The 24,569-nt window shown below is 39.6% G+C and overlaps 1 protein-coding gene across 2 annotated transcripts in view; it reads left to right on the top strand.

The window, feature by feature from the left end:
* Positions 1–24,569, top strand: part of cemip2 (cell migration inducing hyaluronidase 2) — a 46,794-nt gene that overhangs the window by 11,197 nt on the left and 11,028 nt on the right. For both annotated transcript variants that reach the window (XM_061672206.1, XM_061672205.1), the window contains 10 exons: positions 1,845–2,036; positions 3,889–4,058; positions 6,118–6,330; positions 8,431–8,636; positions 10,754–10,823; positions 11,220–11,348; positions 14,720–14,808; positions 21,430–21,561; positions 21,661–21,696; positions 23,756–23,911. In XM_061672206.1, the coding sequence (XP_061528190.1) occupies positions 1,845–2,036; positions 3,889–4,058; positions 6,118–6,330; positions 8,431–8,636; positions 10,754–10,823; positions 11,220–11,348; positions 14,720–14,808; positions 21,430–21,561; positions 21,661–21,696; positions 23,756–23,911 (1,393 nt within the window). The remainder of the gene's footprint in view (positions 1–1,844; positions 2,037–3,888; positions 4,059–6,117; positions 6,331–8,430; positions 8,637–10,753; positions 10,824–11,219; positions 11,349–14,719; positions 14,809–21,429; positions 21,562–21,660; positions 21,697–23,755; positions 23,912–24,569) is intronic.

Raw genomic sequence — 24,569 nt, forward strand, 5'->3', positions numbered from 1 at the left:
TGACCAATGAAGCAAAGATGGAACTTCAAAGCTGTTTAGACTGCACAGACTGGAGTGTCTTTGAAAATTCAGCTGGCAGCCTGGATGAATATACGGACACTGTCACATCCTATTTCAGTTTCTGTGAAGAGGTTTGTGTACCAACAAAATCATTTCGGACATTCAACAACAACAAGCCGTGGTTCACTGCTAAACTTAAGCAGCTTCGCCAAGCTAAGTGCGGTGGTGCGGCCGACACAACATGGAGCTGAACACGCTCAAGACGGTAGAGATGATCGTGGACTTCAGGAGGCATCCTTCGCCACAGCTGCCCCTCACGTTGTCCAGCTGCCTTGTGTCAACCGTCGAGACCTTCAAGTTCCTGGGAATTACAATCTCTCAGGACCTGAAGTGGGTGAACAACATCAACTCCGTCCTCAAAAAGGCCCAGCAGAGGATGTACTTCCTGCGGCTTCTGAGAAAGCACGACCTGCCATCGGAGCTGCTGAGACAGTTCTACACAGCGGTCATCGAATCAGTCCTGTGTTCTTCCATCACAGTCTGGTTTGGTGCTGCTACAAAAAAGGACAAACTCCGACTGCAACGGACAATCAAAACTGCTGAAAGGATTGTCGGTACCCCCCTACCCACCATTGAGGACTTGCACGCTGCCAGAACTAAGACAAGGGCGTGCAAAATCCTCTCGGACCGTCTGCACCCCGGTCACCGGCTCTTCCAGCTCCTTCCCTCAGGTAGGCGCTACCGATCAACGCAAACTAGAACTAGTAGACATTCCAACAGCTTCTTCCCTCTTGCGATCAAGTTCTTAAACACCTAACCTATAATTCCATTACAACAAGCTGGCAATTTCTTGACTTGAGTTCGTTGTCACATTTCTGTGGGGCCAATTATGTATTACTCGTGCACTCACTGTAGTTGTCTCGCCATGCTGCACTATTTGCATATACTGGCCACTCATGCCAGAGTAGCATCTGCTCCATTTGCACACTGATTGAGGAGTATCTGTAACATTTGCACAACCAACATTGTCCCAGATGATCGCACTACTCGTCACTTTAAACCGCATACACTCCTTGAAGTCTCACCGCCCTTTGCACAATGGTCATTGCACTGGACTATTGCAATATTAATCGTTCGAACTGCTCTAAGTGCTAGAGGACTCTGCATCTTTTTGCACAATTGTTTTTTGTCAATGTCTTGATGTCCCCAAAGTGTTCTGTAAATTGACTGTCTGTTGTACTAGAGCGGCTCCAACTACCGGAGACAAATTCCTTGTGTGTTTTGGACATACTTGGGCAAATAAAGATGATTCTGATTCTGATTCTGATTTTAGGTCATAGAATTGTCTTAGAATAAGATGTAGAAGCTCTCATACACCTTATATAATACTACACTATACACATCGTGACATGTAATATAGAGTATCGTGACAGAATATAGTGACGATAAATATTGCTTACGGGCCTTGTGAGCTTGCACTTATAAGTGGTGTTGGATTTTTCTTCATTATTGTGTAAGCAGGTACAAAGGTGACAAATGAGGTGTATCACATGACTGATTTGTCATCTGAGCATTAGGTAACATAGATTAGGGTTAGGGTTCTTTGTGACCATATCATTATGACAAATACCAGGCTTTTAAATTGTTAAACATTATCTTAGATCTGTTTATTCAGGGTGGCTGTACATCCACACCTTGACAAACCTCTTTCATAGTTGACTCAATTCTACAGGCAAGTGTGCTCTCTGTTTTACCCCCTTTTGGTGATGTTGCCCAGAAAATGTCACATGATAAATTCCCCTAATTCCTTTTTTAATTAAAAGTTAATTGTTTTCACCTCCCAGGTTTCCCCATCTCAGGATTCCAGGTGGATGCGGTGGACCAGGTGGTGCTGAATCTCCAGGATGAAGTGCAGCAGACCTGGCACCCTGGCAATCAAATTGTTGTTGCTAGTACAGATTATTCCATGCATCAAGCTGAAGAGTTTACCCTTCTACCCTGCCCTCATTGTACCACTAGACAGGTCCGAATACAAGGTGAGCCAGCATGGTATCCACAGAGACGGAATGTTTTTACAAAGCCTAGACGTGGTAGGAATATTGCTTGGTTTTATTGTTTAGCACATGTAGACAAAAAAAACATTGACACTCACATTCATACCTGTGGGCAATTTAGTCTTCAGTTAATCTAACATTCATGTTTTTGGAATGTGGAAGGAAGTCGGCGTACATTTGACCCTTACATATTCTTGCTTCAGTTTCCGCAGATTCAAAATAAGAGCAAGTAAATTTTAAAAAAGTATTACGTGTTCAAATAAAGTGCTTACCTTCAGAATTATTCTTTAAAAACACCTAACAAAATACAGAGAATATTTTATGTTTTGATCATATGGGTATAAGCAAAATCATGCATTGTGAAAATGCATTACACATAGGTAAGAAGGGTTTTCCAGAATTTTTAGGTCAACTTTGGGGGTGTGTATTAAACATGGGTGCCTATTATATACGAGAAATTACGGTACTGCACCGTGCTGCTTGACCTTCAAGTTTACAATTTTTTGGTGACTTTTAATGATTTGTATGTACTTCATACATACTTTGGTTTAAGGCAGTATCTGTCCCGAAAAGTCTTTTGTCTTTTTTGTTAAACCCTAATGTTCTGACCCAAAAGTCTTTGTCCATCCTACTATCAGGTATATTTCCTCATGTCATTACTCCATTGTCAGCAAAGGCCAACTCCCTTCCTGCAGAAAAGGATGCGATAAAGCGTGGGTCTTGACTTTTGAGTCCCTGTTAAATCCCAACAGCTGCTCTGCGTTATCATTGTCAGCAGCACCCTGTGGACACGAGCACTTTAAAAGCTGATGTATGTTTTAATAAGCGTCTCACCAGTTTTCTCTTCCAACTGTATATTATTTTAGTGGGTTGAGTGTGAGGTGCGGCTGCGACTAAGCATATTTCTGTGGTGGGAAGTAAATAATTAATTTAACTATTTGAAATACTGTACTTTTGGTTAGTAGAAAGGAACATCCACATTGGAACACAATCCGTTACGTGATGCTGGTGGTTCACTATAATTTGTTCCCATGGGAAACAATGTAAAGTGAATGAATTTGCTTCAGGCTGCTATCAGAAAATTTTTATTAACTGTCCAGGTGATGTTTTAAGTAACTTTCTAGCATTCTTAATTGTCATACAAGTATAAAGAGAAGTTAACTGCAGTATAATACAATTAAAACAAAGTAAAACTACTCACCCGTTGAAGACCCAGACAGGCATGTAACGCAGTGGGAAAAGGAAGGTTTGCCAATAAGCTTCTCTGGTCAGGTCATTTCCATGCTGTATAGTAGCAAATATGGTTTCAGCTACATGCTATTTACATTACATAAAATCAACTTGTATATGCATTGGAAATTTAAGGCTACATTTCCACGATATTCCTGGCACCCGTGGCAGCACTTCAATTCGGCCCACGGTTGACCACAGATGCCAGTACATTCCCTCCCGGCTTGTCAAATTCTGATAAGCTCCCTCACGTTTCTCACATTCTGTCAAGGCTTTCTATGGATGAAACATGGACACCAAGCAGCGTTAGAGCACGTTTGTGGCACCGGCAAAGTGGAATGAAGTTCCCTTGCTGGACCCCGCCCCAGGGTCTGCGTCAGCGCAGAGGGGCATATTGTGTCACCCAATAAATGTTTGACAATACTGGTTTTCTCTCGACTATTTCACTTATCCATTTCTTGTACCAAAATACATAATTAACTGCTTTGAAGTTCCATTTCTGACTTACAACTGTTCTCGCTTTGGTCCAATTATGTGCCTTACTTCTCCATTTGTATCCAGCCAGTGAATCATCCAATGCTGACTACATGTGTGTGCTGTACAGGAAAGCCTCTTTATAACCATGTTGGTGAGATCATTGATGGAGTGGACATGCGTGCTGAGGTAGCGCTGCTCTCCAGGAACATTCTCATCTACGGAGAAATGGAAAACTCTTGCTACGGAAACAACTTGTGTCAGTTCTACAGCCACGACACCTATGGAGGCCACATCAAGGTGTGTAACTCTATAGCTCAGAGGACATGCTTTGCATCCCAAAGTGCTAAAGTGGGTCTGCAGGCTTCAGCTTGACATTACCTTCTCAGGTTACTGTGTTGTGACCAATCTACATATTTTTCCATTCTGCATAGTAAAACTGTGTGTGTTCTATTTTTACTTTCTGTGCTAAATGAGAGGCGTTATTCATGGTCCCTGCTCTGATTTTTATGTAAACAACTGCTGTCTTTCTAACACCAATTTCCACACTTTCATTGCCATTTTACACCTTTTTCTCACGTGATCTTTAGATTATCATTTTCCACATTCCATGTTGAAATATACACAAGGCAGCTCCTCATCTTAATGTTTTCACTTTATGCATCTGGGTTAAGAAGGGTACTCTAAATATTTTCATGATTCAAGCTTAATGTTATATTTCCATTGTTTGAAAAGTTTTCAAGTGGCTTAAAATTACAACTCAATTTCCTCCAAATTTACTGAGTAATTAGGCGATAACATGTTTTAATTTAATTTCTCATCTGCAATGACAAAGTAAAATTTTGTGGAACACAAACAATGTACAGTGATAAAGAATAAATTTTAGTACATATGTAAGCCTCAGGCGGCACGGTGAACGACTGGTTAGCACATCTGCCTCACAGTTCTGAGGACCGGGGGCCAAATCCCGGCCATGCCTGTGTGGAGTTTGCATGTTCTCCCCGTGCCTGCGTGGGTTTTCTCCGGGCACTCCGGTTTCCTCCCACATCCCAAAAACATGCATGGGAGGTTAATTGACAACTCTAAATTGCCCGTAGGTGTGAATGTGAGTGCGGATGGTTGTTTGTTTGTATGTGCCCTGCGATTGGCTGGCAACCTGTTCAGGGTGTACCCCTGCCCGATGATAGCTGGGTCGGTTGATTGAAGACTCTAACTTGCCCGTAGGTGTGAAAGAGTGTGCGAATGGTTGTTTGTTTATATGTGCCCTGCGATTGGCTGGCAACCAGTTCAGGGCATACCCCGCCCGCCTCTCGCCCGAAGATTGCTGGGATAGGCTCCAGCACGCCTTGTGAGGATAAGCGGAACGGAAGATGAATGAATGAAAGGTAAGCCTCAAATTATTCGTATCCTGGTCACCTTTTAACTGAAACTGAAACAATAATTTGGCAAAAGTTACAGATATTAGTGAAAAATATTATTTTTATTGTGTACTTCTGAAAATATTTTTCACCGTTCTTGCATAACCGTAAGCATTCATTCCAGTATAACCTTGTATATGAATGTACAATATCATTAGTGTATGAATAAATTTAATTCAGATATAGACCTTTGTGTCAATGAAAATAAAAATCGTAACATATCTTAGTCTTTCTCATGCAAGTTCCAGTTAAAAGATAGTAGTTCCCCAAATAAAAATCACTAACTCAGAACGTATGTATGAATTATTTGGAACTGAACTCTTTATATACCTTATAAAAATGTGTATTCTCTGTATTGTGCTTGAAAATCTTGAAAGTTGGATTTTAAAATGGCTTAAAATTGTGCATTTCGTTATAAGGCCTTGTTTTGCTGTTATTGTTCTTTTGTCTTCTGTATGTTTGTTTGACAGAGTTAGTAGGACCAAGTTGCTGTTTAAATAGCTGCTTGAGGAGCAAGAAACTACGCTATGAATGGAATCAATGTTTAGGGCAATGTATAATGTTAAAGGACAAAAAAATGAGAACAGCGAAATGTAAAGTTTATGCAATTGTGTATCTGTGTAAAACCGAGAGCACAAGCTGTCATGTACACTGAGTTACAGTTTTCTCGAAGGCTTCACCAATTCGCCCTCAACAAAATCCAGACCATGTGGATTACGCAGTACACACACACACACCTACACACACGCACACACACAGAGAGAGAGAGACCTCCTAGAGAGTTTGTTTGCACTTCATTATTAGATACTGTATGTGTGGTTATTGGTTTTGTGCTTTGTTGTCTCTGTAATATTGATAATTAGCCTTCACAAAGCCAACGTGTTCTACTTTTGTAATACACAAACATCTTATTCCCCCCCTGCTCTCTTCCAATATGTCAGATTATTGGAAACTTCTCCTCGGTGCATCTGTCCTACGTAGAGCTGAAGAACATGGGCCAGCAGAGAGAGAAGAGTCGCTACCCGATCCACTTCCACATGTGTGGTGACGTGGACCAGAAGGGAGGCTACTGGGAGCCCACTTATGTGGACGGGCTCTCCATCCACCACTCTTTCTCTCGGTGTGTCACCATCCATGCCACCAATGGCTTGCTGGTTAGTAATTCTCTACAACATGTGAAAAAGGGGAAACAGATGATGATAAATTGTCTATTTAGACACTTGGTGAGACTGGTTGCTGAAATCAGCCCTTCGTCCAGAGTCCTTATCAATTACAACTTCCATATTTGGATAACTAATTTCCACTTATTTTCTTCTGACATGTCCTCCTTTGATCCCCTAAGTCTCTTCTTCAAACATTTCTGTCCAGCTCGATTTCTCTAACATAAACTGGCCAGTCCTGCTACATCTAGACAAGGTTTACTTGGTGACTAAGGGTAACAGGTTCTAATGGGATCTAATACAATGGTTTAAAACTGCACTGTGTCACAATGAAAGGTATCTCAGTATTTTCTACTGTTCCTCTTATGTGTAGCCAAAAGGGGTAACCGACCCGTCTACGCTACTCTCGCTGCAATCACAATAGTAAATATTTTGTCAATCAAGATTGAGCATTCCTATTTTTATTATGAAGCGCTTGTAGCGTATAGGACCTTACCAGATGTGTGCAGGTGTATCTTGAGAATGATTCGTGATTAATCATTTCCAGAAAGTCTGACTAAAACTGAATCATACGAAGTCCAAAGCAATACTTCTCTTTGGAAATAATGTAAATCCAATTAATCCATTCCAAACATCTTAAAATATTGACTAAAAATAAAATTTATAGAGAATAACTATAGCTTTACATACACACTGTGTGAATGAAATGTAAAAGACTAATGAAGCAGATACATCAACATTGAACATAACTTTTACCTTTATTGAAGACTCTTGATGGCGTAAACAGCAAGGAGGGGAGAGAAGCAAGCCATTTTCCGAGTTCTTTCTTGAATTCAATAGTGTTTCTCGCCTTCTTTATCAAATCACTGGCCCTCTACACTTTCTGTCGTATTGTATAAAATTCAGGCTTTCAAAATTAAAGCATGCTAGTGTAATAACAGTTCCAACACACTTTATTTGGCCCTATGGGGGCTTATTTAGCAGTGCGACTGTTAAATAAGCCACCAAGTACCGCAAGAAAGTGTGGTGAAACTGTTATTATATTCTGTGCTTTTATTTTGAAGGTCTGACTTTTGAAAGGATGTGTTACGCAGATGTTGCTTGAGTGTTGCAGAACAGATGGCAGGGTTTATGCTTCGAGTTGTTAATAAAAGCTTGGATTGTAGAGTACGCCTTGCTGTGTTTTGAGCCTTTCATACACAATTTACGAAATGCTTTGGATGAACGGGCATCGATTCCGGGAACTGAATAGCCAAGTCACAAGTTTTTTTTTTGTACAAAAACCGAAATGTATGAAAACCGGTACAAAATTTAGACACAAAAAAAATTCAAAAACTAGGGCATAAAAAAACAGAGGTTACACCGTACATATAGTTTTATACATACTTAACATATACATACGTCTAAATTTCATGTACTGAAACCCATTTTGATTGACATCAAGTGTTCAAGGTTGTTTGTTGACAATGTGACTGATGCTGTCTTGACGTCAATGGGTCATCATCTTATTTGACTTTTGTCCCTGAGGCTGTTGCATTGCCATCATTTTTCCTTTCAGCCTCAAGGAAATGGGAAGTACAACGGTATTTAGTACACATAATGCCAATATGAACACTTTCCCATGTCCAACTCATCCATGGAGGTTTCCTGTCAACACTCTTCCGCTGGCAATTGCCAGGCAATTTCCCTCAGCGCTAATCAGTAAACTACTTTGTTCGAACCACACCGTCATCTGTGACGGTTTCCCACCATTCTGTTTGCGCAAAAGAGGAAGCCAGACACAATTAGTGATGCACTGAAACACCTCTATATGAACCTTGAACAAGATAATCGTGGATAATGACTTCCTGAAAAGACAGGAAACTTAAGGCTTTGGATTCTTTATCCGCAACCTAGCTTTAGATGGATTTAGCAATAGAAAATGGCCCTATTATTTGGTATTAAATAAATGAGGCACAGTATGAAAGTATTAAATAGCTCATCCCACTACTCCCCTTCTTGTTTTACACTATTTTTTCCAATGATGAGTGTTTTATCTTTGTTGGCTTCAAGTATGAATTTGGTATACAATGAATGGGCTATGTTCCCGACCAGGTTAAGAACACAGTGGGCTATGACACTCTGGGTCACTGCTTCTTCCTGGAGGATGGCATCGAGCAGCGGAACACTTTCTACCGCAACCTGGGCCTGCTGACTCGACCCGGTACTCTGCTGCCCACTGACCGCAATGACACCCTCTGCCTCAGCATTAAGGACAAAGTCTACAAGGGCTACACTCCCTCCCCCAGCACAGAGTGCAAGTAAGCCATTTACTGTACATTACATGCCCGGCAATAGCAAAAAATCCATGACTAATTGACACCCACACAAAAAGGATTTTAATTTTCTTTCGATCATAAATGACGGTGGCAAAGCATTTTTTTCCTCTGAGACAAAGCCTGACCAAATGAAGCTCCTCCCCTAAGTTTAACATACAGTGGGTGCTTGGCAGCATTATACCACCAGAATAGCGGCAAAAAAAGTTTTTTATATGAGACATGAGAGTTTTTCAGGAAATAACAGAGAATATGTGAATTTGCAAAAGCCCAGCTTCGAATATGCGGGGGATTCATGACTGGTCTGATGAAGTAATGCAGCTGCAGTAGCGTCAATAAATATGAGATCATAGTAGTGCAACATCCGCAAATTAGTTAAATTACAACAGTAAGTAAACCAATGCCCCATTCTACCCTGAGAGTGCCCGATCTCGTCCTATCTCGGAAGCTAAGCAGAACCGGTCCCGCTTAGTACTTAGATGGAGACCACCTAGGAATACCAGGTGCTGGGGGTTGGGCAGTAGGCCAGTCACATGCTCCTGTAAAATACTACGGATTACAGGAACTGTAGTTGCGGCCTAATGTCCCTCATGGCACTGAGAGCTCAACACACACACAAAAAAAGTAAACCATTGACAACAGTGCAGGGGAGCCAACATTTAATATATTTTCCTGCTATCCTGGGGCTGTAAGACAAGAAACTATGTTGGACCAACCAATTTTTATGTTCCTTTTATTCCATTAAAGAAGTGCTACCTTTGTTTATGCTCCACACCCCTAGAAAACACATTTGAAGTTGAAGATGGTGAATTGATACAAAATTGTATTATTGGTAGTCATTTATTAAGCACAGCCATTGGTAATGTAGTGGTTCATTTAGCTAACTTTTTTGTATAGCTGACTGCAATTGACTGGTGGCCATTCAAAAGACTGCAGTGTGACTAGATCTACGCTTTAAAGGTCCCATATTTTGGGTATTTAGACCTCTATAGAGTGACTCTCTAAAATCGACAAAGTATAAAAGTGTCAATTTCATGAAAAAAAACACCTTGGTTTTGTCATGCGAGTGTTCAGAAAAGCCCCCTCTGACAGCTACTTCTGTTTGAAGCGGTTTTGTATCCGCTTTGTCTATATTTGGCTAAAACCGCCCACTTTCCTCTGATTGGTTGCTTCCATGTAGAAGACCCACTTGTGATAGCACACATATTTGTTATGTTGACAGCGATGGCTCGGGAGCGTAGAGGGAGGCGGAGATCTTTGCTAGTGACATAGAAAAGCTCAAGAAATTATTATGACCTGATTTCAGGCCTCACGCAAGACAAACACCTGGGACTCAGGAATGTGTGGACGATATTACAAGTGATAATATTTTATACCAAATACTGGAAAAAGTTGGTCTGACAAAATACAGAACCTTTAAGTACCATACCTCTGTGGTTGTTACTTCAACAGAAAGATGCCTGAAATGTTACACTACTTTGGATTAAAATATGTATTTGATAACTGGGCTATACTGTTTTGCAGGTAGACTGACTGATTTAGGAAGACCACAAATTTACTAATGGAAGTAAATTTGAAGAAAAACACAGTTAGTTTGTTTTCATCCACTAGGAAAGCTCAGGGAGAGCCAGAACAGCTTTTTTTATTTTACACACAGAATCTTGGCAAGCATTAAAATTGCTCAAATAGTCATTTTAAGATTAAAATAGTAATATAAAAGATGTGCATGTGTGAACTTAATTGTTGAGTCAGTGAGTCACTGTGGGAAGACATGGTGTGGATGTGCTTTGATGGACAACAGAGGGTCCAATTCCATGTGAGAGACACTGCTTTTATCGGTGAAATAACACCCACTCCTCTCGACGGGATGTTTTCCTGTCACAGTCAAAGAAGTGCAACTGTGAGAGAACCTCTGACGTCTGGTTCCAGCAGTATGTGTGTGTGTGTGTGTTTTGGCAGGGTTGTGTCTGTCCAAGGTTTATGTTGGAGAGCTAGATTATTGGGGAATGTTTGAGAAAGATCACTGATTTCATAGTCTGGTCATCTCCCATATGCCTAGGTATTGCCGTCTTAATATTCTTTGTGTCGTGATTGTTTTCCAGGGCGGTTTCAACCTTCTGGATCGCTAACCCCAACAACAATCTTATCAGCAATGCCGCTGCTGGTTCTCAGGTAATTACATCAAGATCCCTCTGGAAATGAAAAGATCCATGTGGTGAATCATTTCATGCGTATAACAAATTGATCCATCAATAAAATAGGACTTAAGAGTCTTTATTCGGATTAGGTGTAATTACATAGTTGAGAGCTTTAATATAATATAATAAAAAGCAGAGGTGGCTCATGGGGGGCCTACATGCGGAGGGGTATGCAATGGTTTTCCAGGCAGGGGATATTTTCTGTACATTGTAACTGATCAAGCACCATATTTAATCTAAAATACTGTATCGAGTGATTCTCCCTTCTTCCAGTGGTTATCTTTGTGGTTGACTGAAGCTGTCGAACCCCTGAAGCATGATAGATACCAGCTACAAACATTTGTGTTGTCATCATCTCTGTGTGTTCCAGGATGCTGGCATATGGTTTGTGTTCCACAGCTCCTCGACAGGAGACTCTCACGGCTTGGTACCAGAGACGAAAGCGGAACTCACCCCTCTGGGGATTTTCTACAACAACCGAGTTCACTCCAACTTCAAGGTAGCGCAAGGAAGACATTCTACATTAATAAGTGGGTCAATATCATAAGTGCCTTTGTTGCCCTCACGAGAATCCTTCAGTCAGTCTGAAAATGTAGCGGAATAATGAAACACTGAGGTCTCGTTATCAGTAGCCAAACATTTGCACACAGACCAGTACAATAATAAGGCTCTTAAAATGTTTCCTTCATTTTATGAAATTGTTTTCCATTAGAAAGTGGATGGATGGATGGATCAAAAAAACGTTTTACAAACTCTAATTCCGATGAAGTTGGGACATTGTGTAAAATGCAAATAAAAACATAATACAATGATTTGCAAATCCTTTTCAGTCCACCGGTATATTCAATTGAATACACTCCAAAGACAAGAAGATATTTAATTTTCAAACTGACGAACTTCATTGTTTCTGTTTTTTTTGTTTGTTTGTTTAGTTTTTTTGCTATTTGGAACATTCCACAGGTGAACAGATTAATTGGAAACAGATGAGTGTCATGATTGGGTATAAAAGGAGCCTCCCCGAAAGGCTCAGTTGTTCACAAGTAAGGATGGGGCGAGGTGAACTTTGTTGGATAATTTGTTCATGCAGTTGTTCACAGTTTAAGAACAATGTTTCTCAATGTACAATTGCAAGGAATTTAGGGAATTCCATTATCTACAGTCCATAATATCATCAAAAGATTCAGAGAATCTGGAGAAATCCAAGGCTGAAAACCAACATTGAATACCCGTGACTTTCTATCCCCCAGGCGGCACTGTAATAAAACCTGGCATCATTGTGCAAAGGATATTGCCATGTGGGCTCAGGAAAACTTCAGAAAACCTTTGTCAGTTAACACAGTTTGCCGCTATTTGCTACATCTACAAATGCAAGTTAAAACTCTACCATGCAGCGAAAGCCATATATTAACACCACCCATAAACTCATCTGAGACAGAGCTCATCTGAGATGTTCCAGCTTTTTGGCATTAAATTCAAAATGAGTGAATATTTGCATGAAAAAATAAAACGTTTATCAGTTTGAACACTGTCTTGTCTTTGTAGTGTATTCAAGTGAATATAGATTGATTGATAGATTTTCAAATCATTGTTTTTATTTACTATTTACACAATGTCCCTACTTCATTCTATTGGGGTTTGTACATGCTTTAACTGTCCACAACAAATTACTTGATAGTCATTTTGATATGTATATTCAAATTTTATAATTATATTAAACATTTTTCACATATCCCTGAAATGGCTATCTTGTCATTTTAGGGTAACTGCCCCTCTAAGAAACCCATTGATGTTTTTTTTCAGTTACATTACGAGCAGCATATTGTCTTTTATTCGATGGAAGCTGAAACAGTGGATAGTTGCAGAATTAATATTTACACATATGTTTCATATTTTTCATCATATTATTTGTGCAATTAGATGTTGTCAAGCTAACATTTCCACACTGTCAGAGTGAAATATCAGTTGATATAAATAAAGTTTCAGAAATTTGAAATATATTTGTGAAACAGTACATATAGTCAGCTTGCTAATTCAACCATATTGCTTAGTGGAGTTCCATCATGGGCTCATAAAATGCGAGCACACCCTGTGAGCAAACTCACATTTTGCTGTTTGCATTTACATTGTGTGCTGGCAGTTAAATTAAAAGTGTGAGACCAATATGAAATCCTAACAGCTACTTAATGCAATGAATATGAATTTCAATGGAAAATCTCAACTTTTTGGGGTAAAAGGGGGACATTGTAAAGGCACCTTATGGAGATATTGACCCTTGTTGTTTGTCGTTTGTTTTTTATTGAATACAATATTTTACAAGGATCACATATGACCCACTGCTGACTGGCGTGGTTGTTACACACGCATGCACGCGCACACACACGAAACTGGCTGTAGAACAAGCCTCTCTGTTGTGTTAAGACAGCGGTCGTCAGGTGAACTGTGAGTTCTTTGTCCACCCTGAGAGAGAGTGAGAGAGAGAGAGAGAGAGAGAGCGACTATACTTTGTTTTAGCCACAGCATTGACACACAGCATATTTTCACATACCCAACACACACATTCAGATACAGTTAAACCATATAAAATGATCTTATTAGGTATGTGTATGTGTATATATATATATATATATATATATATATATATATATATATATATATATATATATATATAATATGGATTAGGCTTTTCACGATCAGGATTTTTGGGGCGAGTTGAGTTGAAAAAAATGATAACCGAGCACCGATCCGATCACAAGATGGAGGAATGTGTCTATTTAAATGACCTGTTCATTTACTGTATATACTTCTGTACGTAATTGGTCAAAAAATGATGTTTACAATAAAGAATGTATCTTTGTTCATCTATTTATGCCAGTGAGGCATAGTGACAGACAGAACAAATGATAAATGGTCCTCTATTAGATGGCAGGAAGTACATGCAGTCATTAATGTATCCACTTTTTGGGACATTTTTGTTTGTTGATGGCCCGTGAGATTTTTCAATTGTAAAATATGTTCCTTGGCTCCATGAAGGTTGGAAATCACTGCTCTAGTCAGATCGTGTATTCAAATCAGTCAGGTCAAACCAACATTACATGACAGAAATAATGGGTGCTAACTTACTGTAATTAAATTACTTTATTTTTAATTAAATGACTTCACCCACACCGAAACCTTAGACCATGATTCTACAGAACGGCGGCATGTTTATGTCCAACCGTTCGTGGTACCACTAGCTTGGTAGGCTACATAACGTTTTCTTGCCTGCTTGCGAGCCGTATCGTATTAAAAGTACGTAAACATACCTCAAGCAAGCCTTAAACGAACGTCCTCTCCTGTCCTGAGCACCGGTGGCCACCAACACACATTTTCCCCCATTTTGTCCTTATAATACAAAGTCGGCGCGCTCCATTGTTGTTGTTGTCACCACGGTAACCAGTGTATCTGTTCGCATTTGAGTTGACAAGATAAAGCCCAATAATCGTAAAAAACGTGATGCTGTGGTATTGGAACACAATAGTGCATCAGTGCAATAGTGCATCATCAATAGTGCAAAAATTTTTTTTGCACTAGTCTGACAGTGCAATCGTGAAAGAGCAAATTTGTCTTGTATTCTGATCCGGGCTTTACGTATTGTCTGTCTCATATATATGAGACAGACATAATGAAATGCCCGGATCAGACTACAAGATAAGACACACACACACACACACACACACACACACACACACATCCTGTAACTCATTGGGGTTATGTGTGAGCTCTGGAAGTCAATTACGCTGTAAAATATACCATACTAAAATAAAATATACTATTGAACTGGGATCGTTGCATGTATTTGTCAGTAATTGCCATCGTCTCTTTATCGTGCAGGCTGGGCTGTTCATTGATAAAGGAGTAAAAACCTCCAATGCAAGTGCTGCAGACCCTAGAGAATACCTGTGTCTGGACAATAATGCCAGGTGTGTTATGTTTGTTTTTCAACATTAAAAATAGTCTGAATGCCTCTGCGATTGTACAATTCAGAGAAATATGCCTCTAAATTTGCACAAAGCCATGCATGAGGTCATGTGAGACGTCTGAGCTTTTCGCTTTTTCTTTTTGAGATTCAACATATCTTTTGCAAAGGATGTCAGCATACCTGATGCTAGTTCAGTTTAGTGTGTATAAAAACTCTTGAGTGCATGCTTAGCTTTTTCTTTGACTTTTTTTTGCAAGAGCAGGAGAAGCGGACTCCCATTGCGAGTCGTGTCATATGAGTTTTTTGTTTTGTTTTGTTTTTTTACATTTTTCAGTGGTTAGCCTATTTTTGCTCTTGTATGACGATTAAAAACATTGTTACTTAACTTAAAACATTGTCTGTGCAACTTTTAAAGGATTTATAATGATGACCGTTTGACCCAAGAACAGATTTTAAAAAAAAAAGAAGAAAAAAAAAGATTCAAACAATTTGGAAGTCAACGAGCATCCTGAAGCATATTGTGTTTGACCATAGTGGTTCCACTGTACAATGACATGTTGTTGATAATTTTCATTACCTTTTTTAATGGTTTTCTTCCTAAATGTAAATTTTTCACCGACTTGATTTTGACTGAATGCCAGAAGTTATTTATTGCTCTCTCCAAAGCAGCATATTTTCTACACTATGGCTATATGGATGATATTACTACAGAGTTGCATTTTGGTGGCGGTCCAGACAGGTTTGTGTTGACAGAAATAACAATCTTCCACACATAGTGTCCTCTCTTCCCAAACTCACCCTCGGCTCCACGGAAAAATCCTACACATCCACTGGGACTGTTGGCCACGCTGAGTTTGGGCTGGAATTGGAAATGTTAAAATGTGTGCTCAGTATTAATGTTACACGCAAAAGAGAGTGCGGTTTGTGACACCAGGAAGAAGATTAAAAATGAGAGCTTGAGCAACATTGAGCACAGTAACATGCCAAGTACTGTAATCCATATTTGGATGTTTTTATGGTGCCCGCAGCCTTCACCAATCAGAACAATAATATGCTGAAAATAAGAGTCAGACTGAAAGACAAAGGGCCCTTCTTTTCTTGATGAAGGCTATTTTGGCCAAAACTCATAATCTTGCTTGGCAGTCCATTCAGAATCTATGAATATCTTGACCAAACCACCTTAAGTGAAAAAACATGTCCTTTCGTGCCACCCACAAAGCTGCCTATTGTTACGGAGCCTTTGTATTTTGTTACGGAAATCACTGGACGTTCACTTGTTATGGCCGTAACACTGATTGTTCCGGATATTCGAAAGAAAAAACACAGCATCTGACGTTACCGTCGTGTCCACATTGAACAGCTGCCTGGTGCACGCTATTTTATTACGCCAAGTCACGGAGGTGAAAGTTCTCTTTGCGTCTCGTGTTAACGCATTGTAAGTCACTTATCATCGCCTCCATGGTAGCGAATAAGCTGCACTTCTTACCATGCTTCTTACAAAAGTGTCATGAAAGGAGGATGAGGAGTAGATACGCGTAGATGATGTCAAAGCCATTCTAATTGCTAACCAATCATCACAAGCAGTCGAAAACATCGAAATAAGTGATTTGGTGAAACAATACACATAGGCCTGTCTGGAACCGCATTTTTACGGTGAGTGACCAACTTTGAACAACAAAATAACAGTCCAATTAATACGTGTTTAGATGTATAAATATAAAATAATACACATCCACACAGGATGCTACATCTGCACCGGAAATCAATTAGCATGTCACTGCACACGTCACTTCAGAATGTGGGCAGGTTAAAAGTATGTAATTACTACTCCTAAATATTTGTAATTTGAGATAAGATTTATTAGTCCCTCAATGGGGAAATTTTGCAACGTGTCAGGAGCAATTGTGGATATAGGAAATATTCGTTCATTCATTCATTGACTAGGGTCGTGGGCGTGCTGGAGCCTATCCCAGCTGACTCTGGGCAAGAGGCGGGGTACACCCTGAACTGGTCGCCAGCCAATTGCGGAGCACATATAAACAAACAACCATTCACACTCACATTCACACAATATATCGGCAATTTAGAGTCATCAATTAACCTCACGTGCATGTTTTTGGGATGTGGGTGGAAACTGGAATACTCGGAGAAAACCCGGGGAGAACATTCAAACTCCACAAAGGCGAGGCCGGATTTGAACCCGGGTCCACAGAACTGTGAGGCAGATGTGCTAACCAGTTGCTAACCGCCTATAGGAAATATAAATATGTAATATAAATAGCATGCAAGAGAAGATGTAATTACATTGCTTCTTCTGCACGTGCACGAAGTACATTGCACAGATAGAAACCAGAACTATTGTCCATACATAAATTGTCCAATTGTCTATCAACAGTGTTATTTGTTTCTTTGCAAAATAGTGCTGAGTTTTAATTTTGACATTTGAGATCTGAGTAATCTGCTTTAATAGACGCGTGTTTTTTGTTTGTTACTAGGGTTGAAAACAGAATTGGCAAAGGTGAATGAATCCAGAGACAACAGATATTTTTGATGATGGAATCTCGAACTCTCATACACAGTGGATACGGAAAGTATTCAGACCCCCTTAAACTCTTTGTTATATTGCAGGCGTTTGCTAAAATCATTTGTTAATTTTTTCCCCCTCATTAATGTACACAGAGGACCCCATATTGACAGAAAAAAACGGAATTGTTGAATTTTTTAAAGATTTATGAAAAAAGAAAAACAGAAATATCACACAGCCATAAGTATTCAGACCCTTTGCTAAGTATTAGTAGAAGCACCCTTTTGCACTAATACAGCCAAGAGTCTTTTCACACCTGGATTTGGGGATCCTCTGCCATTCCTCCTTGCAGATCCAGTCCAGTTCTGTCAGGTTGGATGGTGAACGTTGGTGGACAGCCATTTTCAGGTCTCGCCAGAGATGTTCAATTGGGTTTAAGTCAGGGCTCTGTCTGTCTGACCATTCAAGAATGGAGTTGTTCTGAAGCCACTCCTTTATGATTTTAGCTGTGTGGTTAGGGTCATTGTCTTGTTGGAAGGTGAACCTTCAGCCCACTCTGAGTTCTTGAGGACTCTGGAGAGGGTTTTCGTCCAGGATATCCCTGTACTTGGCTGCATTCATCTTTCCTTCGATTGCAACCAGTCATCCTGTCCCTGCAGCTGTGCCACCACCATGCTTCACTGTTGGGACTGTATTGGACAGGTGATGAGCAGTGCCGGGTTTTCTCCACACATACCGCTTAGAATTAAGGCCAAAACTTTCTATCTTGGTCTCATCATTCTCACCATCTTGGAGTCCTTCAGGTGTTTTTTTTAGCAAACTCCATGCGGGCTTCCATGTGTCTTGCACTGAGGAGAGTCTTCCGTCGAGCGACTCTGCCATAAAGCCCTGACTGGTGGAGGGCTACAGTGATGGTTGACTTTTTAGAATTTTCGCCCATCTCCCGACTGCATCCCTGGAGCTCAGCCACAGTGATCTTTGGGTTCTTCTTTACCTCTCTCACCAAGGCTCTTCTCCCCCGATTGCTCAGTTTGCCCGGACGGCCTGCTCTAGGAAGGGTTCTGGTCGTCCCAAACGTCTTCCATTTAAGGATTATGGAGGCCACTGTGCTGTTAGGAACTTTAAGTGCAGCAGAAATTGTTTTGTAACCTTGGCCAGATCTGTGCCTTGCCACAATTCTGTTTCTGAGCTCTTCAGGCAGTTCCTTTGACCTCATGATTCTCATTTGCTATGACATGCACTGTGAGGTGTAAGGTCTTAAATAGACAGGTGTGTGGCTTTCCTAATCAAGTCTAATCAGTATAATCAAACACAGCTGGACTCCAATGAAGGTGTAGAACCATCTCAAAGATGATCAGTAGAAATGGCCAGCGCCCGAGTTAAATATATGAGTGTCACAGCAAAGGGTCTGAATACTTATGGCTGTGAAATAGTTCAGTTTTTCTTTTTTAATAAATCTTAAAAAATTCAACAATTCTGTTTTTTTCTGTCAATATGGGGTGCTGTGTGTACATTAACGAGGGGGAAAAAGAACATAAATGATTTTAGCAAATGACAAAGAGTGGGGTCTGAATACTTTACGTACCCACTGTATTTTGATTCAGGCTGCAACTGTGTCCGCCACTACAAGGTTGATGCAATAAAAACGTTAAAATGACAAATATTGAAGCCATCATTTATTAACAATTATGATTATGACTGTCCCACGGTAATGTTCTTGACAAAATTGTGAAAATATGGAAATTCAGAGGAATTTGGACAAATTGTTCTGGAAGTGAATTTTCACAGGTTGGCAGCTCTACACCCACAGTGCACAGCAAAGGAGGCTTGCAGACAGACGTGTTCACGATTCATAAGGACCTATACTCAAATTCTATAAACCCAATTATGCGTGTCCATTTATATAGCGCAATTATTAGTCATTATCTGACCATGTTAGTATTTCTTAAGCTGCAAGGGCTGTAAATCTGTTCCCAAATTTACATTATATCTAAAGCGCCTACTACTGGAGTATTTAAGAAAAACCTCCTTGTAATGCAAATGTAGAGGAATTCCGTTCTTACAAAGCACTTTACTCTATACAGGGGTGTCAAACTCATTTTTGTGGCGGGCATATCGTAGTTATGGTTTCCCTCAGAGGGCCGTTATGACTGTGGAACCATATAAATGTGAATTAGAGGTGCAACAATTAATCAATTAATTGAGTACTAATCAGTTGTCAAATTAATCGACAGGTATTTCGAGAATCAATTAATCATTCAGAGATTTTGTTTAATTTAAAATTGTTAAAATCATCATATTTTCAGCCTCTCAACAGTAAATATTCTCCAGTTTCTGCAGTCCTCCATGAAAGCAGACTGATTTGATCTGTGTTGAATCAAAATAACACATTTGCAAACATCTGCTTTTACTTTGGAAAAGAGTGGTTAACATTTTTGCCGCTATTCTTTCGGATGTTATGAACCAAACCAGAATTTTAATCAGAATCAGTTTATGTTGGTGCGTTTCCTGCACTGTCAATTTAAAATAATATCCTTTTTTTGGATTAAGGGATGTAAATTAAAGTGTTTTTTAAATCCGATTCATCATCATTAATTGAAAAACATAATTGACAGATGAATCGATGAATAAAATAATCATTAGTAGCAGCCCTACCTTAAATGTATAATCACCTCATATTATTACAAATACCGTAATTTCTCGTGTATAATGCACATTCCCCCCTCCCCCAAATTGGCCAAATTCATTAGTGCGCATTATACATAAGTAGAGGGGAAAATGGAAAAAAAAACTTTCACATTTTATAAATGTATGCCGCCATCTAGATGTTATGAAAAAGCTGTACACTTTCATTCCAATATACCACCGCCACGTAGAGGTTATGATAAAGGTGTACACTTTCATTCTATTATGCCACCACCACCTAGAGGTTATGAGAAAGGTGTACACTTTCATTCTATTATGCCACCGCCACCTAGAGGTTATGAATAAGGTGTAGCCTACTCTTTCATTCCAATATGGCAGGGGATTGCATGATTGCATATCCGTACAGTTGTGCTCATAAGTTTACATAACCTGACAGAATTTGAGAAATATATATATTTTTAACCACAACTGAGGACTGAACAACAGCCATCATAATTTTTCTTATGGTTATATTTTGTTCAATGATAATGCTTTTCTGAAATGACGGTTTGCGCACTTGACAGTTTAATTTGAATCCCATTAAAATCTGTTTCTCCTGGCCTTGCATGTTTTCTTTAAAGAATTGTACCCATCTTACAAATTCTGCCTGGGTAATCAAACATGAGCACAACTGTCTGTTTTCTCATTTACTAAATACAAGTAGGGCTGTGAATTTCAAAATAAGAGCAAGTAAATAAAAAAGAAAGTATTACATGTTCAAATAAAGTGCTTAACTTCAGAATAATTCTTTGAAAAAAAACAACGATAATACTTGGTTTTGATCATATGGGTAAAAGAAAAATCATGCATTGTAAAAATGCATTATACATAGGAAGAAGGGTTTTCCAGAATTTTGAGGTCAACTTTGTGGGTGCGTATTATACATGGATGTGCATTATACACGAGAAATTACTGTACACAACAAATTGATGGATAACTAATTTTGAAATCAGAAGCTAATGAAAACTGTTCAGCTATTATTCAATTTATTTTAAAAGGGAGACTAGTAACGAAAAAGGCTTGCAATTGTCAATGTTATTAAACGTTAAGACAATTTGCAATTATGTTATTTTAGCAACAAAAATGAAGTTGACGCACAGCATTTGCTTTTGCGGGCCACAAAAAATTATGTGGTGGGCCAGATCTTGCCAGTTTGACACCTGTGGTCTATCACTAACCTTCGCTAACGCAGAGACATAAATTCACTTCTGCGCAACAAATAAAACAGTCAAATTTAAAACAGCAAGTACAATGGTAACGTAGTGTTCGTAACCTTGAAATATTGTATGCCGGGACCGTTGCAAACTGAGGACCTCTTGTACAGCCGTTTGAGGGGGTTAATAAAGGCAGATGAAGGTTGAAAAGAAATGTCAGAGGTGGGATGGTAACAGCAGTGTCTACTTCACTTGTCAGATTCCGACCTCACCAGAATGCAGATGCGAGCCGACCTCGAGTGGCGGCGGTCATTGACACCCTGGTCTCATTCAAGAACAACGACATGGGGGCGTGGATACGAGGTGGTGACATCGTCATCCAGAATTCTGGGTGAGACAAAGAAATATTGATACATTTCGAAACACTCAGTATTTGTGGAATACCATAAACAGACATATATCAAGTCATTTGTTTTGTCTTTGCGAACAGCTTTGCAGACAATGGAGTGGGATTATCCTTTGCCAGGTGCGTACATATGGGAATGCTTAGCTCATATCAGGCTTCATGCAGCTGTTTTATTCACTTTCTCACCACGAACACGATCACATTCGTCTTTTGAATTTCTCGACCAGTGACTCTCAAAGAATGGTAGTTGTATTACTTCCTCTAATGGTATGCAGAAGAATCACTGAATTAAATGTTCAAACTGTATACAAAGCTCAACTTAAATGCTTTTTTTCCCATCCAGAACAGTTCATTTGTTATATACTGTTCAGTTGTATTACATTTTTAAGTGATGTACAATACATCCATCCATCCATTTTCTGACGTCTCCTCACTGAGGTCGCAGGCATGCTGGAGCCTATCCCAGCTATCATGGGGCAGGCGTACACCCTGAACAGGTTGCCAGCCAATCGCAGGGCACATACAAACAAACAACCATCCCCACTCACATTCACACCTATGGGCAATTTAGAGTTGTCAATTAACCTACCATGCAAGTTTTTGGGATGTGGGAGGAAATCGGAGTGCCCGGAGAAAACCCATGCATGCTCGGGGAGAACATGCAAACTCCACACAGGCGGGGCCGGGGATTGAACCCTGGTCCTCAGAACTGTGAGGCAGACGCTCTAACCAGTAGGCCACCGTGGTGCCTGTACAATGCATTTGCAGATAATGTTTTAGAATATTTTGTTTTCAAAAATTTATTAAGGTGCATTTTTTTTCTAACTTTTATGTGCAATGCATTTTAATAGAATCATTATTCAAGTACAGTTTTGTATTATTCTATATTTAAAAGAATTGGTCTAAATGGTACATATTTCACGAACAAGGTGATTTACTAAGAAGTTTATTTGATGTATTTTTTGCTCACAAAAACAAAATTGGCAGTCATTTCCAATAATATCTATCTGTTTTGGAGCAATTGGTAAATAACTAATTACACTTGGAACGCCCCTTTTCCATCGCAGAATCGACACGCCCCCATGTCTTGGTGTGACGTCAGTGGCAGAAGTAGAGACCAAATTCACTGTATAGCCAGTGTGGAAAAAGGAATGTTCTATACTATTAAGTGGAAGCATTTAGTTATATTTTATATGTCGTCACTGTCGGACGGAATCCGCCCACCTGCAAAATGACAACTTTTCAGGAAAAAAACAAAATAAAAAAAACATCTTACTTATATTTCCAAACACCGGTTTGTTTAGGTTGGTGTTATTCCTTATATTGCTCTTATATACTGTTGCAGTCTCACATGAACACAATAGTGAGCACCCCAAAATTATGTCAAGTTGCTAATTTAATATGCTGAAAAATCACAAATGTTTTAGGGTGTTATCGATTTAAAATGGAACAAAAATGGCGCCGGGTACCAGACGTCCTTGTTACAAGCCTCGCTCAAGCCAAGTAATCATGAATCGTTGTATTTGCACGCTCATATGAACACAAAAGCTACCACCCCCAAATTATGTTCAATCGCAAATTTGTTAGGCGGAAAAAACTAATCTTTTTTTTTTTTTTTTTTTTTTTTTTTTCTTTGTCATTAATTAAAATGTTAGGTACACATGCACATTCAAGTCCACCTGAGTCACACGATGCCACTGCTGTACAGGAAGCCTATAAAAGCAAACGCTTGTGTCATGTCATTCATCCAAAGTCTTTTCAAAGATCATTGAGGCAGTAGTGATACAATCAACACAACATTGTGCTGAAACCCGTGCATATAAATAGAAATTAATCTCGAGCACTTACCTCATGTGGGATAATGTGGCTTCTTCTTTCTTTCTACTTGCCAATGTTCACAGCATTAGAGAGTTCCGTTAAGCAGTGTTTAAGTTTATACTGTGCATAATGTTACAGTGACTTTCAGAAGTATTAAACATACTTTTTAAGAAATACAAACCTGTCTTGTTTTTGTCGAACATTTGGGCAGACTACACTAGATTTTAATGTTGGTTGTTATGGGGTACTTGGAGAGCTAATATTTTTTTTAGGTGGTACTTGGTGTAAAACCTTTGAGAACCGTTTCAGGAAAGCCATACTTGAGTTTTGTATTTTATTTCTTACCTTGCTCTTGTTGCAGTGACGGCAGCTACCCAAAGGACGAGGGCTCCAGTCAGGAGGTGACACAGTCTCTGTTTGTGGGAGAAAGTCGAAACCGGGGCACCAATGGAGGACAGAATAAATACTGGGGATTAGGAGGGACCGATGGGAAGATGAGAACTCTCCCGAGAAACAGGTGAGAGAAGTTGTAGTCAATAAGAAAAAAAACTTAGGTCGAGGGAAGGAAGATGTGTGTCAACAACAAATGGTAGACATTGCCACAGCTGTTCGTGTATTGCGTGAGGTTGTGAAAGGAAGTTCTTTGCTGATTTCCTCTTCTTTTTTTCAGTGTAGAATTCCTAATAAGGTTGATGTCACTGTTTCCTCCATGATTCCTGGAAGGGAACACATCTAAATTATAAACCCATTACTCGTAAAACTCAATATTAATTTAATGGTGAAACTACTTCTGTCAAGTTATGTATATTATTCCTATTGACCTCTCTTTTACTGCATGTCCACTGAGAACTTTGTTTTTGTTTTGTCCTTTTAGCTAGTTAACATGGTAAGTCACAAATATTAACTTTCTCTATAATACAGTTGTGTCTGGTCAGTATGTGGTGAACAATAAGAAGTTACACTTCGGGGAACTGTTAATAATGTAATTGCCTAATTCATTCATTCACTTTTCATACCGCTAATCCTCACTAGGGGCGCGGGCGTGCTGGAGCCCAACCCAGCTATGCTTGGGCGAGAGGCAGGGTACACCCTGAACTGGTCGCAAGCCAATCGCAGGGCACATATAAACAGACAACCATTCGCACTCACATTCACACCTACGGACAATTTAGAGT

This window comes from Phycodurus eques, chromosome 3 (assembly GCF_024500275.1).
Source record: "Phycodurus eques isolate BA_2022a chromosome 3, UOR_Pequ_1.1, whole genome shotgun sequence".
NCBI classification, from domain to species: Eukaryota; Metazoa; Chordata; class Actinopteri; order Syngnathiformes; family Syngnathidae; genus Phycodurus; species Phycodurus eques.